General features: G+C 39.2%; 4 gene segments (V, D, J or C); 2 read left to right on the forward strand and 2 right to left on the reverse strand.

The window, feature by feature from the left end:
- Positions 1-2,365: 2,365 nt before the first annotated feature.
- On the reverse strand, positions 2,366-3,860 carry LOC113041798 (Ig lambda chain C region-like). The segment is given in 3 exon segments: positions 2,366-2,884; positions 3,711-3,762; positions 3,852-3,860. Coding segments are annotated over 3 exon segments (378 nt in total).
- A 498-nt stretch (positions 3,861-4,358) lies between these two features.
- LOC113041960 (immunoglobulin kappa variable 3-20-like) lies at positions 4,359-10,444 on the forward strand. The segment is given in 3 exon segments: positions 4,359-4,418; positions 4,508-4,792; positions 10,398-10,444. Coding segments are annotated over 3 exon segments (381 nt in total).
- A 2,569-nt stretch (positions 10,445-13,013) lies between these two features.
- On the reverse strand, positions 13,014-14,456 carry LOC113041799 (Ig lambda chain C region-like). The segment is given in 3 exon segments: positions 13,014-13,432; positions 14,307-14,358; positions 14,448-14,456. Coding segments are annotated over 3 exon segments (378 nt in total).
- Positions 14,457-14,548: 92 nt separating this feature from the next.
- Positions 14,549-15,384, forward strand: LOC113041800 (immunoglobulin kappa variable 2-29-like). The segment is given in 2 exon segments: positions 14,549-14,961; positions 15,056-15,384. Coding segments are annotated over 2 exon segments (384 nt in total).
- Positions 15,385-19,088: the final 3,704 nt, after the last annotated feature.

The raw sequence follows: 19,088 nt of genomic DNA on the forward strand, positions 1-19,088 counted from the left end.
CACAAATCAGATCTGAACAGTTGCGATATACAGTGTGGACATCATTATTTTAGATCAGATTCCAATCGCATAGATAATCGTTTTTGGACTAACAGTGTGAATGAAGCCATAGTCAACATTTCATTTATACATGTGCTGTGACAGTACCTCTCTCAACCACAAACGCCTTCTTTAATCACTTTTTTGCTCTCTTCTCTTTAACTTTTGACAGAACTCGAAATGTGTTTAACCTATGCGACCGATTAGTACAGACCAAAACTCAACCATTTTTTGTAGCTGCTATAATTAGCCAAATTTGCGAGTCCAGCATTGTTTATGTTCAGTGCCTCCAACATGGCAGACTTCTGGACTGATGACGCGTCCGTGAAAACCCTCTATCTGGCAACACGACTGAGTCTGAGCTCGCGTCCTCAATCACAACTCACTCAAAGGACAAGGCCATGTAACATTAACAATAATTATTTATATATATATATATATATATATATATATATATATATATATATATATATATATATATATATATATATATATTTTTTTTTTTTTTTTTTTTTTTTTTTTTTTACCCAGATAGCTTGCTGAAATACTTCTACAGCTTCCTCATCTGCCTCAGCCATGCTGAACAAGACCTGTCCCGGTGAACCTGATCGCACCTAACCTGTCCTCCGTTTCAACTAAACGTCTTCAGTTTCTACTATACTCTCTCTCAAACATACATACATTCTTCTCTTCTATATTCTATATATGTATGATTGTATATGTATGTGAAAGGAGAGTGTATGTGTGTGAGAGTAGAAATATATGTATGTGTGAGGAGAATGTATGAGTGTGAAAGCAAAAATATATGCATATGAAAGGAGTATGTATGTGTGTGTAGGAGTAGAAATGTGTGCATGTGTGAGAAGAATGAAAGTGTGTGAAAGCAAGAATATATGTATGTGAAAGGAGAATGTAAGTGTGTGAAAATCATATATCAATATGAATATCAATAACGGATAATATTAACATGTGAACTCATTAAATATTTTCTTAAGTCTTAGAACAATAAACCAACTTCAACTTGTTGAAATTCTCCTGCAGTGTTTGCATAGAGAGTGTGTTTTACATGAGCGACACACACTTCAGTGCTCTGCATGTGTTTATAACTCTGACAAACATCAAACATGATCAATAACCGTTTCTCACTAGAACTGAACCTACAACCAACAAAAATGACTTTCATCACCATACTGATCTGGACTCTGACTGTATTACGTAGAGGTTTGTGTCTGGAAAAATATATTTGTTATTTTTAATGTAGTGAAGATATATGTTGTTGATTTCTGATCTTTCTCATTTGACAGAATCTATTGGGCAGGTGACAGTGACTCAAACTCCCTCAGTGCTGCTCGCTCAAACTGGACAATCAGTCACTGTGACCTGTACATTTAACAGAGATCCAGACTGCTGTCACAATGGATACCATTTTCTTAACTGGTATCTAAAGAAACAGGGAGAAGCAACTAAATTCCTGATTTATGCAACAAACACTCTCCAGTCAGGAACTCCATCTAGATTCAGTGGCAGTAGATCATCTGGGAGAGATTTCACTCTGACCATCAGTGGAGTCCAGACTGAAGATGCTGGACATTATTACTGTCAGAGTGTACATGTCATCAACAGAGTTAATGTGTTCACACAGTGATTGTGAGTCGTACAAAAACCTGTGTCAGTCAGAGTCACAGTGACTGAACTGATGCTGCAGCTGATCAAACACTATCACTCACTACTGACACACAGAGACCAAACACAGAACTACACATGAGCTCACCACTGAGTTAGGACTCACATCAGCTCTATTAGACTCAGATCTGTCCTGGGACAGACGGGTTTGACTCAGTTATACTCTGATTTGTGATGAATTGATATCAAATCAATCCAAAAACACACAAATGTTTCTCTGTTACAGTTAGGTAGTTTTTATGTTTTTATGTGTACTTACAATCATACTGAGAAACTTCCTCATGAGCTCAGAACTTGTCTAATAAAACTACGACTCAGTCTTCATAACTGTCTCATCAGTGCATGAGCAGAAGTGAAACTGTTTCAGTTCAGAGAGATGAACCGATCAAACAGTGAAACTGTGAGTTTGAATTTTAATGGATATTAAATAAAATATATAAAGAAATTATTCAGTTTTACACTTAATCTAACCCACTTAATCTTATTAAATGTGTCTAAGTTCATGTTGTTTCATCGTCTATCTGCTGGTGTTTTTTCACGGTCCGTTGAGTTAAGTTTTTCAGTTTTTTATTTAAATGTGAGTTAAAGCACTGATCAAAAGAAAGACCTGAAACAAAAATAACAAAATAGAACACAAAGATTAAAGTTACTATTGTATTTTATTTATTGACTGAATTGTAATAGCATCATAACTGAATGATAAAGCAGACACATATGTTCTTGTATGAAGCACACAAAGCAGAGCAGATGCAGATGCGAGCGACTGAAGCTGGATGTGGAGAATGAAGGAGTCGCTCATGTGCTGTTAGTCTCCATGTGAGACATGAGTGAGAAGAGCAGCAGATCTACTCTGAACACTGCTGTCTCGTCACGTGTCCAGTGAGCGCAGGCTGACCGCTCCGTGTGGCCTCACAGCTCACTGAGACGCTCTCCATCCACTCCTGCTCAGAGAGAGTCAGGCTGCTGCTCCAGCTGTACAGACCGTCCTTCTCCAGGAGCCCAGCGCTGCTCTCCTGAGACCTGCTGCTCCCGTCCACCTTCCAGCTCAGGCTCCAGTCTGACGGGAAGCCCTTGCTGGCCACACACACCAGTGTCGCTGTCTTCTTTGAGGAGATCTCTGCACTGGAGGGCGGCAGGACGCTCACTTTAGGACGAGTGACGCCTGACAAACACACAACACTCACCTCAGTCAAGAACTAAGCTTTCTCTACTTTCAGATTCATATAAAATATATATGAACAATTAATACAATGATCATTTTATTAGTCATTTTAGCAACATTAAACTGCAAGTCAACTGAATAAATTTTTACAAAACTTGTGATCAGTAAAGCAATGAAAGTTTGGTGAAATATATTGATTTAAAGACACATTCTTTCACAGAGACACAACTTCAATGACGGTCCCTTTGATTAAAATCATTAAAGATCAGATGTGGAGAAAACAGAATAAAAAATCTTACATTTTTGATGGCAGCATGAGAAAATTGGGTACAAAATTTTAAGTTTTGGTATTTAATTTAACAAATATTAAAAATAAATTAAAGCAAAAATAATTTCCAGATTGAAAATATCTGCAGGCTTTACTTGAAAATCAGCACACTAATCTGAAAATATAAGTTTAATTACTGTCAGAAATGTTCAAGTAAAATGAAAATTGTGTCATAATGACAAACTAATGTACATTTTATTTTAGTGCACCTTTTTAACAATTAGAATTTGATTTTCAAAGAAGAAAAAAGAGCTGAAGCTCTGAAAAGTCATCAGATTAAGTTGAAATAACAGAAATGATTATAGTTCACTGGATGAAAACAAAAATGCCATGACAATCAAAACCATCTTTACAATGTTGACTGCTAAACATTCAGTGTGAACTAAAAATACAAATATATATAAATATAACAATACATAAGCATGCATCATTTCTACAGCGTAACAAAGTGTTTCTGCGTCAGTTGTTGTATTAATAATGAAATGATGATCGACTTACTGCCAACATCCAGTTTGGTGCCGCTGCCGAAAGTCCACCACAGTGATACAAACTAATAGAGCAGCTGAACAAAAACCTCCTGAACGCTTCACTAACTGAACAAACACACATCAACTGAGTCTCCAACAAACACACACTCACAGCACACATCACCTGCATTTACTTCATCTGTCTTATTACTAAAACATCAACCTCAATTATTGAAAGAAATTCACTTTTATATCAAGTGTGACGTGACTCACAATCAAACTCAGTTGATTCAGTGATTGACAGAGACACGTGTGATGATCCTCATGTCTGTAAAAACCTGCACAACATCCACGGATTTGACATCAAATTAATGAATTAACATTAATCATGTTTCTATCAAACTACAGTCAAAAATATTCTCACAGTCTCAGGAGAGAGTCAGGATCAAATACTAAAGTTGGACTTGTAGATTTATTCAGAAGTGATACATTTATAACAGCTTGGCTATTACATTATATAATATTATGAAACATTAATATTAATTGTATTTTGTGTCTGTTAATGAGCGACTGTCTCCAGGTAAATGATGTGTGTTTGCATATTGATCAGATGCTTCAGTGCTCTGAGAGTGTTTATAGTGCTGTGAGTTTAACACTTCATCACTGACACACACAACAATCTTCATCAACATGACCTTCATCATCATCTTCATCTGGACTCTCACAGCGTTTGCTCAAGGTTTGTGGAGCACAAGTTTGATATCAATTCATTTCTTCAAGTATATTGTCAAAGTTTTGAGTTGATTTTCTTCTTGTTGTGTGTTTCAGAGTGTAGAGGACAGATCAGCGTCACTCAGAGTCCCTCAACGACAGCAGCTCAACCAGGAGAAACAGTGAAGATCAGCTGTAGAACCAGCACAAATGTGCATGAATATAGTGCGCCACAATACTATTTAAGCTGGTACTTACAGAAACCTGGAGAAGCTCCTAAACTCCTGATTTATCTAACATCAGACCGTTACACTGGAACTCAATCTAGATTCAGTGGAACGAGTTCATCTGCGACTGATTTCACTCTGAGCATCAGTGGAGTCCAGACTGAAGATGCTGGACATTATTACTGTCTGAGTTTACACTACATCAACAGTCAATATGTGTTCACACAGTGATTGTGAGTGGTACAAAAACCTGTGTCAGTCAGAGTCACAGTGACTGAACTGATGCTGCAGCTGATCAAACACTATCACTCACTACTGACACACAGAGACCAAACACAGAACTACACATGAGCTCACAACTGAGTTAGGACTCACATCAGCTCTATTAGACTCAGATCTGTCCTGGGACAGACGGGTTTGACTCAGTTATGCTCTGATTTTGTGATGAATTGATATCAAATCAATCCAAAAACACACAAATGTTTCTCTGTTACAATTTGATAGTTTTATGTTTTTATGTGTACCTACAATCATACTGATAAACTGCCTTACGAAACTATCACGCAAACTTCATAACTGTCTCATCAGTGCATGAGCAGAAGTGAAAGTGTCTCAGTTCAGAGCGTTGAACCGATCAAACAGTGAAACTGTGAGTTTGAGCTGAAATCAGATTTGCATTGACAGCTTTAGTGATTCTGATGATCTCAGAATAGAGCAGCTCCGTCTCCAGAGACCATGTTCAAACCCCAAGAGCTTCAGTTCACATTTACTGCTAAACACAGCTGTTCTCAACTATTACAATCCATCAACAGCAGCTGAAACTTTAGTGAAGGAAGGACACACTGATCAATGATGCAGTCGAACACAAATGGAAGGCGTTCAGAAGCTTTATTGAATGAACAGCAATGGCAGCACATTGATGATCAGCTCCGTCATGTGTTACTCTGCAGACGAAGCGCTCGCCGGCTTCCCAGCGAAAGGAGCCACTGGGTCGAAGGACCAAGGAGGAGTCCAGGGCTTGGAGGCTGGAGGCGGAGATGGGGCCTTAATCGCCAAGGTGGAGCTGGAGACTGGCAGTCCAGCGGCAAACCATCGCGCCCAGATGGCGCGGACTGAGGGTGAGCAGCGGGACTGACTGGCACCAGCAGAGATGAGGTCGATGAAGGGTTTGGTCTAGGAGGAGGAGAGAGAGGAAGGATGGGAGGAAACACAGGAGGATCAGGACTGGACGGAACCAGCGGAAGTGGAGCAGAGGGACTGGCAGGTCTAGGAGGAGGTGGGAGAGGGAGGCTGGGAGGGAATACAGGAAATTCATAGCTGGGCGGAACAAGAGGAGAAACAGAAAAGTCAGAGCTGGGCGGAACCAGCGGAGAAAGAGAAAATTCAGAGCTGGGCGGAACCAGCGGAGAAGCAGGGGATTCAGGAATTACCTCCATAGACCAGTCCATTAGATCCAGAAGTTGCTCCATATTTCCCGAGACCGAAGACAGCTCACCCTCAGTCGCGGAAGTGTGGGCAGGGCTTTCCTCCATGCCCTCGATCTCCACTAAGATACCCACGACACACGGTGTTGCACACCTGGTCAGTCGCGCTCTCGAGGTTCTGCACCCTGTCGGTCATTGGCTCGGGCTCTGCGGCGGGCTCTGGCTCCGTGTGGTTTGATGGTGGCTGGCTAGTCTCTGGGGCTGGAGATATCCTCTTCGGCGGTGCTGATGGTCCATGAAGATCCATTTTTCTCTAGCACCCACTCCACAAAAGTGGCGAAATCCTCTCGGGGACCGTTCGCTGGTAGGCGTGCCTTACACCGCTCGCTCAGGCCGGTATAGTAGAAATTGGAGAGCGAGCGGTCGGGGAAGTGGGTAAGGCACGCCAGATCGAGATCGAGAGTCCCTGGTATGGTCCTCCAGCGAACGGTCCAGTTGCTCCAGGCACAGGAGACGGACTGCTGGGATGGCCATTCCGGGAGAGGGAAAAAAAATAAAAGAAAGAAAAACACTGCTAAATTAACTACACTGTTGTGGTCCATGATTCTGTTACAAACTGGGTAGTGCTAGACGAAAGACAAAGAGCTTGAGGAGAATCGGGATCAAAAGCGGAGTTTACTGACAATAGGTTAGGATACAATATAAATAACAGCATTAACATAGACATTCACATTGATTATACATTCAGAAGTGTTAATACAATCACGGACGAAGAAGAACTAAACAGACAGGGTATTTATGCACACAGAAGGTAATGAGGGAACTGGAGACAGGTGGGGAATAATCAATTAACAAAACAAGAAAAGGAAGGTGACCAAATAAGGGAACAAAAGTTCATTGACGTGACAGTGTGTGTGTGTGTGTATATATATATATATATATATATATATATATATATATATATATATATATATATATATATATATACACACATCAAACATCAAATATAACATCAAAAACATCAAATATTTGTTATTTTTAATGTAGTGAAGAAATATGTTTGTAAAAGTGTTTGTGATTTCTGATCTTTCTCATTTGACAGAATCTATTGGGCAGGTGACAGTGACTCAAACTCCCTCAGTGCTGCTCGCTCAAACTGGACAATCAGTCACTGTGACCTGTACATTTAACAGAGATCCAGCCTGCTGTTGTAGTGGAAAGCAGTGTCTCAGCTGGTACTTACAGAAACCTGGAGAAGCTCCTAAACTCCTGATTTATGGAATACGCCACCTCCAGTCAGGAACTCCATCTAGATTCAGTGGCAGTGGATCTAACAGTGATTTCACTCTGACCATCAGTGGAGTCCAGACTGAAGATGCTGGACATTATTACTGTCAGAGTTATCACTATATCAGTAGCTGGGTGTTAACACAGTGATTGTGACTGGTACAAAAACCTGTGTCAGTCAGAGTCACAGTGACTGAACTGATGCTGCAGCTGATCAAACACTATCACTCACTACTGACACACAGAGACCAAACACAGAACTACACATGAGCTCACAACTGAGTTAGGACTCAGGGACCCCCCTCAAGGGGTGACTCCCTTTAGTCTGGACCATCAGTAAGTCGGTTACTATGAACATAGAATCAACTGAAACATCATAGGTCCAACATAAGAGACTGTTTGCAAGAAGTTCCCACTTAACCTCGGTCAGGTGGAGAGCTGGTGGTTACAGTGGAATTAGGAAGGGGAGGATAAGGGCAGATGTAAAAAGAAGAAGAAGTAGATAGTAAGTATCACACTGATTTGGACGAGAATGCTGATGCCTTATCTGGATCACATCCCTCAGGTCTTGCCTACCTCCCCATGACCCACGATTCCTCTTAACTCTACCCGCAGGCGTAGAGGAGCGTGAGTCATGACACTAGCCTTCTGTGGCTGTCTTTGATCATCGGATCGAGACGGACCAGGACCCCTATGTTGTTCGGGCTCAGACCGGGACCTCCGTGAAATGAAGGATCTGAAAGCAGCATAGCGCGTCTTCGCTTCCCTGAACTTCTCAATTTCCGTCTCAACGGAGATACTGGAAGGCGAAACCTGAGCATCGAGAAGAAAGCCTTTTCTTTCTTCCCGATGTCTGCCAGGTTCACCCACAGATGTCTCTCCATTACCACCATGGCCACCATAGTCTTGCCCATGGCGGAGGTGGCCTCCTTGGCAGCGCGAAGAGAGGGATCTGCGATGCGGCACAGCTCAGCTACCTGATCAGGAGAAAGGCCCTTGACTTTATCCAGGTCTTTTAGCAGATCAGCCTGGTATGCTTGAAGCACCATCATCGTGTGTAATGAAGCTACAGTGTGACCTGCTGTTGCGTATGCCTTGTCAATTAAGCGAGTATTTCCTGAAGGGGCTTAGATGGCAAGGAGATAGATTAAGAGAGGAAAGGAAAAAGCTCTTTCTACAGGGGGCATCCTCTCATGTTTTCGCGCATCATCTCAAAGTTGGCATAACTCTTATGCCGAAACCGATGGATGCAAGAAGAAAATGGCCTCTTCCATTCCTTTTTGATCTCTGCATGGAGATCAGGCAGAAATGGATGGCCCACCTGGGCTGGAGATCTATGGTCAGAATGATAATGCTCGTCAAGGCGGCCTTACGGCATCACCTTGTTAGCGCACTTCCATGGCAAATCCAACTTTGCCGTGGCGTGATCCATAACATCAAACTGCTCTACATACACAGGATTGAGGATTGAGAAGGCTCAGCCTCAGCTTCTTCGCCATCCTCAAACATCTCCTGCTCTTTCTGGATAAAAACCCAGCAGAGTACTAACCTCAGTATCAGAAAGTGTTAAAGATATGAATGCTTTAGCATAAGTTCTCCAAGGGAGACTCAATTGTTAGCGTCACTTATTACCTTCTCAATTGTTCAATCACGTTCTAATAATAGAAGTATAAAGGACCTCTGTTACACTTGTCTGAGTTTGCAGATGCTGAATACTTCACTCACCATCATCCACCCCACCACCACCAAGTCGCCTGCCAACTTGTTTTTTCAATGTATGTTTCAGACATGGGTCACGACAAGGTGTTTCTTATAGCGACCCCTAGAGGACACAGTTCGAAGTTCCCTTAAAAGGAAACAGATTTTGTTCTCCAGGGTCACATACTGTATGTGACAGACTCAAACAGTTAAAAACTTATATATTAAATGTTTATAAACTGATGAATGAATGATAAAGCACACATGCAGCTTTGAATGAAATGCAAAAAGCAGAAGATGACAGATTACTGAAAACCCCTTACAGAACAAAAATACATGGGAATATAAAGCAAAATACATTTCCAAATATTTGGAAATATATTGCATATATTTTTCAATATACATCAATATACAATATACATCAATTTATGCATTGACAATATATGGTTATATATATTGATACATACAAATATATTTACAAATGGAGATACAATATATTATTCTGTATAATTTCCAATATACTATTGTGTCATTTAATATAATGATCATTTATATATTAGAAAATATATTTTCTTTGCGAAGACAAACAAGAGTTAAAAGAAACAGCACATTAAATTCTGTTTCCACCGCAGAGTAAAAATTATATAACTGTAAGATGAACTTTATGCTTTTGTGTAACAGAGAAAGTCTCAATAAAGACAATTAAAGTCACATTTATTTTTTAAATGATTGTTTGGTAATTTATCCAGTTTTCTGCTGCTGAGAATGAATCACAGAGATATGAAATAATATTAATATTGTGCTCTCCTGTAAGTGACCATGACACATTTGAGAGGAAACAGCTTTGAATATGTGTCCCACCCCTGTGATTGAGCACAATATCAGAGCGTCTGTCAGTCAGACTGTGAATCAACATCACTGTTCTTCAGTTCTCTCTTATTCCCAGTAAAGATGAGGACACTCGCTCTGATCATCTGCTCTCTGCTGCTGCTCCTCAATGGTCAGACTCACTTTTACTGCATTTTCATGCTTGTGTGGGTAAAGATCATTGATTTAATCTGGTGATTTTCTTCTTGTTGTGTGTTTCAGAGTGTAGAGGACAGATCAGCGTCACTCAGAGTCCCTCAACGACAGCAGCTCAACCAGGAGAAACAGTGAAGATCAGCTGTAGAACCAGCAGAGATGTGTTTGTATGGGCTAATCGGGATCATTATTTACACTGGTACTTACAGAAACCTGGAGAAGCTCCTAAACTCCTGATTTATGGAATACGCCACCTCCAGTCAGGAACTCCATCTAGATTCAGCGGCAGTGGATCTAACAGTGATTTCACTCTGACCATCAGTGGAGTCCAGACTGAAGATGCTGGACATTATTACTGTCAGAGTTATCACAGTGGTGGTGTGTTCACACAGTGATTGTGAGTGGTACAAAAACCTGTGTCAGTCAGAGTCACAGTGACTGAACTGATGCTGCAGCTGATCAAACACTATCACTCACTACTGACACACAGAGACCAAACACAGAACTACACATGAGCTCACAACTGAGTTAGGACTCACATCAGCTCTATTAGACTCAGATCTGTCCTGTTAAAAATTTAAAAGATTGGATGACCAATAATTTTCTCCTGTTAAATTCGGATAAGACAGAGATATTAATTACTGGACCAAAAACCGTACACAGAATCTAGTAGACTACAAGTTGCAACTAGACGGATGTACTACAGTATTTCTTCCTCTACAGTCAAAAATCTGTGTGTTATATTAGTCAGCAACTTGTCTTCTACCACGTTACAATCCATCACACTCCCTAAGGTCACAAAATGTGCATTCTTATTCTTTAGCTTGGGTTAAACGAATTAATTTATCTTTGTTGGAACAGCATCTACACTAATGATGTCTCTATTTTTTTCTCTGAAGCTCCAGTCTGGATCAAGAAGTTAGAACACCTGAGAAGAGATGATGCTGACCCTGGATCAACAAACAGAACTAACAAATATTGCTATTTACTAGGGGTGTAACGGTTTATGGTATATGAATTGCAATTTTGAAATAAATTTAGTAGCAGAGCTACTGCAAGCGATTTTTAGAGCTGCAAATCCATTTATCCTTCGCTGAAATTTCCGCGTCTCATGGAGAGAGCACGTCATTGTTGCTTAGCAAAGACAGACGCCTCATGAGCGCTTCTGCCCGAGCGCTTTGGAAAGGAGGAGAAAGACGCGCTTAGCGTTTTCCATGCGTTTTTAGGCACGATATGTGAACGGCCCCTAAGGCGCTCGCTCACTCAGCACGCGCTGAAGGCTCGTTGCAAAATGTCGAATGCCTTTAACAGACCAGAAATATAAGATCCTAAAATAACCAACAGGTCTGGTGTTTGGGTTGGATTCCCTGTAAGCTATAGTTTCTAAATGCTGCAGGGATAGTTTGCTGCGTGCATGTTTCTCCTTTTTTTCGTCTTTTCCCAGATAGTACTGACGCATATATCCCAGATATTCCCGCTGGTGTTTTTTTTTTTTTTTTGTAATCCCGCTGGTGTAGCTACCCTGTCATGTTGCAGATGCGACATACCGTTGTTTTTTTATCCACCACTCTCTTGCCATCACCATTATAGCTTAAAGGGAATCCAAAGTGCACCCAAACACCAGACCTGTTGGTTATTGGGGGATCTTCTCATTTCTAGTCTGTTAAACGCATTGGCTATTTTGCAACGAGCCTTCAGCGTGTACTGAGTGAGCGAGCGCCTGCTGAGTAGCCTAACATAAACATATAAGATGGTGTTTTTTTCTTCTTCGGGAGTGTCAGGGGCGTTGCCTGTTACGTTGTTTGGGTTATTGGGCTACCTTGTTGAACGCATATCATTATATTTCTCTCTCTCTCTCTCTTTTTTTTTTTTTTTCAAATATAATTAATTACTCCAACGAACCGTTCGGTATACATAATGCGTACCGCGTACCGAACCGAAAGCGTCGTACCGAACGGTTCAATACGAATACGCGTATCGTTACACCCCTACTATTTACTATTCAATCAAATTATAATTGCTGATAATAATGTTCATCGTCTGGTTCACTATGTCTTGTATACATTTTTATTTCAATTTTCATTTGCACATAAACTGATCACCACTTACAAGCTACTACTAAATATTGTAGAAACTTAATTTTCTGTAAAGTTGCTTTACAATGATTTGTATAGTAAAGAGCACTAGACAAATAAACTGTAATTGAATTGAATTAAACATATTTGTACCACTTCATATATTTAATAAATTTCACAAGAAAGAGTGCCTTTTTTGCCAAAAATTACCATATACAAATGTGATATAGATTTTTTACAACAACTCAATAAACTAGAAGTATTATTGAGAGACTTGTGTTTTAGACACCATGTTGCCTGTTTTGTTTTTTGATATTTTATGGTTTATCTCTTCTTCTTTCTACTCACTCATTTGTAAATTGCATAATTTCTTTCTTCTTTCTAATTATAGATTCATATTCCAAAATGAATTGGCATAAATCTTGCAGTCAAAAAGTTGTGTAAGTCTTATAAACTATCACTCAAACTTCATAACTGTCTCATCAGTGCATGAGCAGAAGTGAAACTGTTTCAGTTCAGAGCGTTGAACCGATCAAACAGTGAAACTGTGAGTTTGACTTTTAATGGATATTAAATAAAATATATAAAGGATTTATTCAGTTTTACACTTAATCTAACCCACTTAACCTTATTAAATGTGTCTAAGTTCATGTTGTTTCATCATCTGTCTGCTGGTGTTTTTTCACGGTCCGTTGAGTTAAGTTTTTCAATTTTTTATTTAAATGTGAGTTAAAGCACTGATCCAAAAAAAGAACTGAAACAAAAATAACAAAAAAGAATACAAAGACTTAAAGTTACTATTGTATTTTATTTATTGACTGAATTGTAATAGCATCATAACTGAATGATAAAGCAGACACATGTTCTTGTATGAAGCACACAAAGCAGAGCAGATGCAGATGCGAGCGACTGAAGCTGGATGTGGAGAATGAAGGAGTCGCTCATGTGCTGTTAGTCTCCATGTGAGACATGAGTGAGAAGAGCAGCAGATCTACTCTGAACACTGCTGTCTCGTCACGTGTCCAGTGAGCGCAGGCTGACCGCTCCGTGTGGCCTCACAGCTCACTGAGACGCTCTCCATCCACTCCTGCTCAGAGAGAGTCAGGCTGCTGCTCCAGCTGTACAGACCGTCCTTCTCCAGGAGCCCAGCGCTGCTCTCCTGAGACCTGCTGCTCCCGTCCACCTTCCAGCTCAGGCTCCAGTCTGACGGGAAGCCCTTGCTGGCCACACACACCAGTGTCGCTGTCTTCTTTGAGGAGATCTCTGCACTGGAGGGCGGCAGGACGCTCACTTTAGGACGAGTGACGCCTGACAAACACACAACACTCACCTCAGTCAAGAACTAAGCTTTCTCTACTTTCAGATTATATATATATATATATATATATATATATATATATATATATATATATATATATATATATATATATATATATACACACACAATATAAGAACAATAAATACAATTAAAATTTTATTATTAATTTTAGCAAGTCACCAGAATTAATTTTTTACAAAGTCTGTGATCAGCAAAGCAACGCATGTTTTGTGAAATATATTAATATACTAAAGAGTCATTTTCATTATCAAATATAATATTACTTTGATTAAAAGCATGAAAGATCAGATGTGACCTGCAATTTTTGATGACAGCATGAGAAAATCAGATACAAAACTTTGCTTTAAAAATAGAAAATAAATCAAAATGTCTCCGATGTGTATTATAACTTTCAAAATAAATTATTCAAATATTATTGTTAACAAAAAATGCAATTAAGCCATTTCCAGTTTGAAAATATCTGCAGGCTACTTAAAATTCAACTCACTAATCAGATTAATCATCACACACTAATCATTTAATTAATTTTTTTAATTATCACTTACTACAATCAAAGTGGTTTCTAACTGACAATCATATAACATTGATTTCAGTGCATTTAAAATTTAATAATCAATAAATGTCAAATTAACAGAAATTATTATAGTTTACTGGATGAAATAAAAAATGCCATGACAATCAAAACCATCTTTAAAATGTTGACTGCTAAACACTCAATGTGAACTAAAAATATAAATATATATAAATATAAAAATAAATAAACAAGCATGCATCATTTCTATAGCGTAACAAAGTGTTTGTCAGTCAGTTGTTGTATTAATAATGAAATGATGATTGACTTACTGCCAACATCCAGTTTGGTGCCGCTGCCGAAAGTCCACCACAGTGATACAAACTAATAGAGCAGCTGAACAAAAACCTCCTGAACGCTTCACTAACTGAACAAACACACATCAACTGAGTCTCCAACAAACACACACTCACAGCACACATCACCTGCATTTACTTCATCTGTCTTATTACTAAAACATCAACCTCAATTATTGAAAGAAATTCACTTTTATATCAAGTGTGACATGACTCACAATCAAACTCAGTTGATTCAGTGATTGACAGAGACACGTGTGATGATCCTCATGTCTGTAAAAACCTGCACAACATCCACGGATTTGACATCACAAGAGTAAGGTTAATGTACGAAAGTTGGTCTTGAAGATGTTTTCAGAATTAAAGTGAATGATACAGTTTTCTATAGTTTGGCTAATAGAAGATGTTCAGTAATTGTTTTTTGTTTCAGGCCTGTGACTGAGACTGAGCGACTGTCTCCAGGTAAATGATGTGAGTGTGTTTGCATATTGATCAGATGCTTCAGTGCTCTGAGAGTGTTTATAGTGCTGTGAGTTTAACACTTCATCACTGACACACACAACAATCTTCATCAACATGACCTTCATCATCATCTTCATCTGGACTCTTTCATACTGCTTTATACTACAAGGTGAATAGTGGATATTTCAAATAAACAACATTAAATGTCAAAAAGTTATTTTTATAAAAATATAATTATGGACTAATAAATGTGTGTGTTTCAGGGTGTAAAGCTCAGATCACAGTCACTCAGACTCCAGTGAAACCTGTCACACCAGGAGAAAATGTAGAGATGAGCTGTAAACTCAGTACTCCTGCACCCTGCAGCCCAAACCCCTGTGTGTTCTGGTACTTACAGAAACCTGGAGAAGCTCCTAAACTCCTGATTCGTTATGTTAACACCCGTCAGTCAGGAACTCCATCTAGATTCAGTGGCAGTGGATCTGGGACTGATTTCACTCTGACCATCAGTGGAGTCCAGACTGAAGATGCTGGACATTATTACTGTCAGAGTTACCACTACATCAATAGTAAAAGTGTGTTCACACAGTGATTGTGAGTCGTACAAAAACCTGTGTCAGTCAGAGTCACAGTGACTGAACTGATGCTGCAGCTGATCAAACACTATCACTCACTACTGACACACAGAGACCAAACACAGAACTACACATGAGCTCACAACTGAGTTAGGACTCACATCAGCTCTATTAGACTCAGATCTGTCCTGGGACAGACGGGTTTGACTCAGTGATGCTCAGAAGTGATATGAAATGATGCCATATTTCTCAGTTCCAGCACTCTAAAAACGGCTGGGTTATTTTTTAACCCAAAATGCTGGGTTGAGTCTGTTGGGTCATTTTGTTGGGTTATTTAATTTCTTTTTAAACACTTTTGGGTAGTTTCAGTTTACCAGGTGTTGGGTTAAACCTGCTGGGTTGCGTCGCTGGGTTGTTTCAGGCCAGCGCTGGGTTATTTAACGCGCCTTGAAGATGTTTAAATCGCTCCCCAACTGTCATTTTGGAAGAACAACGGGGCAAAGCCACGGTTTTCAACTGTTTTAAGGTAAGTTTATTTAATGTTTTCATTAATAATTATTTTAAATTGGCAGAATTATAACTTTTTTTTGCGGGCAACAATACTGTTAAACGTCTACAGGCCAACATTATTTACGTTAAATGATGAACTGTTAAACGTACGTTACCTCAAACGGCCAACCTACGTTACGTGACTCGCATAATCGTGAGACGACAGATTAATAGTTTTATTAAGTTTCAGACAGTGACGGATGGCTGAAATATGCGAATACCTGTGAAAATAGAGGAAAAAGTCGTTTCTGACACTGAAAAGCGAATTTAACATTTAAGTGAGTCAAATGAGTTCAAAAAGTGAATACGACCTTCTGCTCTAATTTAAACGCCTGCAGTTGTCCATATCGACATGTAAATCATACAAATTACGTACAATATAGTCGGACTGCAGGTCTAAAAGAACCGACGATCCAGTTCAAATAAACCGGTTCAGTAATTCTCGAACAAATTTCCCGGAAAAGAATCGACGTCTCAGGGCATTTCAAAGTGCGCGCACGCACAGCGATTGACTTAGGACACGTTAGTGAGGTGTTTTGATGCTTTTGTGGTTTATAAAGTCTTTTTACATACAAATTATAATTCAAAATGTGTTTTTTCCTGTCAGAAAAGCACATGGATACATTTGTGAGAGAATAACTCGTCGAGTGCAGTCTTATTGATGCGTCTAACGGTAAGTTCGTGTTTATTATACATTTTACATAATTGCTTGTCTGTTATAATCAACTAACGTTAACCCTTACGTAACTTAAACGCACATATATTTGTATTTCGTGCTATAGTTAAAGCTAACTTTGTGTTCAGAATGTAACTTACCTAATTTAGCAGCGTAAACATCATATTATACCAGTTTTCCAGCTCGTGTTTTTGACTTGTCCTTATCACTTTGGTACATCTATAAGTGTTTATATATTGACTGTTTTAAAGCTGCGGAGTAACCCCGTACCTGCGTGACTTGTCATAGAAATGTCTGTGTGCGCGCATGCAGTGTTATCGCCCTTATCTGTGCCAGTGACTGTGTGTGTTTGATATAGCTAGCATATTAACATAAAACTGTGATTTATAATAACTGGAACATCCCATTGATTAGACAGTTTGAAAGCACACCTTTCAGCCAATCACTATATCATATTCTGTTTATATATAACATTTTTTTTTTTTCCTTATTTTAAAGGTTGGAACAAACATGGAATTCCTTAACCCAGCAGAGTCCACAAAACCCCATCCAATTGTTGTGGCGATTTAAAAATGCCAGCAGATCTCTCAGACATTGATCATAATCAATGGACAGGTAAGGATATTCTGGACTATTTTCCAAATAAATTGCTAATTGTATATTTAATTGCATTTTTCCACATGTGGACGCATACATTGTGACATAGTCCAAACGCAATTGAAAAGCATTTGAATTACAGATGCTTTACACAGAAAGCTGTCAATTTGTGTCAAGCGTGGGACTATACTATGGGGCATGTTTTTATTGGGATATATTCTGTAGTTTTACCCCTAATCTCTCACTGTATGCACTCTGATGCTCGTCAGCAAAACAACATTGCAGTTCTACTCTTATTTACCTATTTGCATCTTACCCTATATTTTATTCCTCAGGTGAAAAGCATTTGGTTAATGGTGAATATTGACCAATAGTACCATGTGGCTCTAACTGTTAGCAGGGGATAGTAGTTGCATTTGGGGTAAAAATGACAGAAATATTTATTGTGTGAGGTGCCAAGAATATAGGGAGATCCGGGTTGCACTGTCTGTTCTTTAACACGCATCTCTCGGAGCGGCAGCTGCCTTTAGTAGTGCCTTAACCTCCATTGTTCAAAGCATTTGGCTCCATAGTATGGTACCACCTCTAGCAAAAATTGACAGTTTTCCATGTGAGGCTAAAGTAAATTGCTAAAGTAATTGCGATTCCCTTTGAGTTTTGGCAGGTAACGTGCAACACAGTGAAAAAACAGACATAACAGGTAATTAGTAACACCTCATGTACTTATTCTTATGTTGCATCTACGCTAACATTAGTCTGTTTCTCTCTTGTTCCGAGGTCACCGTAGCCACGAGATCCAGTCTGTGTCCAGATCAGAGGGTCACTGCAGTCACCCGGATCCAGCACTTATCCAGACCAGATGGTGGATCAGCACCTAGAAAGGACCTCTACATCCCTGAACGACAGCGGAGACCAGGACAACTAGAGCCCAGATACAGATCCCCTGTAAAGACCTTGTCTCAGACGACCACCAGGACAAGACCACAGGAAACAGATGATTCTTCTGCACAATCTGACTTTGCTGCAGTCTGGAATTTAACTACTGGTTTCGTCTGGTCAGAGGAGAACTGACCCCAACTGAGCCTGGTTTCTCCCAAGGTTTTTTTCTCCATTCTGTCACCGATGGAGTTTCGGTTCTTTGGTTTTCCTTAGTTTGGGACAATTAATATCAAGCCATATCATCGACTTGATCGCACAGAGGGACGATACATCACTGAATCAATGATGAACTGACTTTAACTGAAAACTGAGTGTTTACTGTTGTCTCTTTGCATTATTACACACTATTTTCCTATTTAATACTGTAAAGCTGCTATGATGCAGTATTTGATCAAAATGAGAGGCTTATTACTCATAATAAATGGAAAATACAGCTGCAAACGGACTTTGCTTTTCCATTTGAAATTTGGCAGTCACTGTGCATTCATGAAAACTGAAAAGGTAATTTTTGTTCGTTGTTTCTGAAAGTGTTTTTGTTCAAGATTTGCAATTGTGTTTGGATTTTGTCACAATTTGTCACATGTGGAAAACGCAATTGAAAACATAATTTGCAATTCCTTTTGAAAATTGTCCTTCCATTGACAGGCTCTATAACGGAGTACACTGCTCTCAGGTGATCTTTGAGTAGATCTTTGAATTTTCATTTTTGGGTGAACTATATATGTTGAACTACCCTAAGCAGTGCACATCTACCTACATAGGAGTCTTTCTATACTTGATATAAATTTAAGGACATCTTTAAATTGTTTTACATTTAAATTTAAAGAATGTTAATTGTCAATGTCATTTCACTGTGTATTTAAATAGCTAAACATGTCAAAATGTAATAGTTAAACAGCTAGACACAGGTCATTTAGAAATAATTTTCTTATTTATTGCAACTGTAATTCTGAGATTTTT

The sequence above is a fragment of the Carassius auratus genome, chromosome 24 (assembly GCF_003368295.1).
Source record: "Carassius auratus strain Wakin chromosome 24, ASM336829v1, whole genome shotgun sequence".
Taxonomy (NCBI): domain Eukaryota; kingdom Metazoa; phylum Chordata; class Actinopteri; order Cypriniformes; family Cyprinidae; genus Carassius; species Carassius auratus.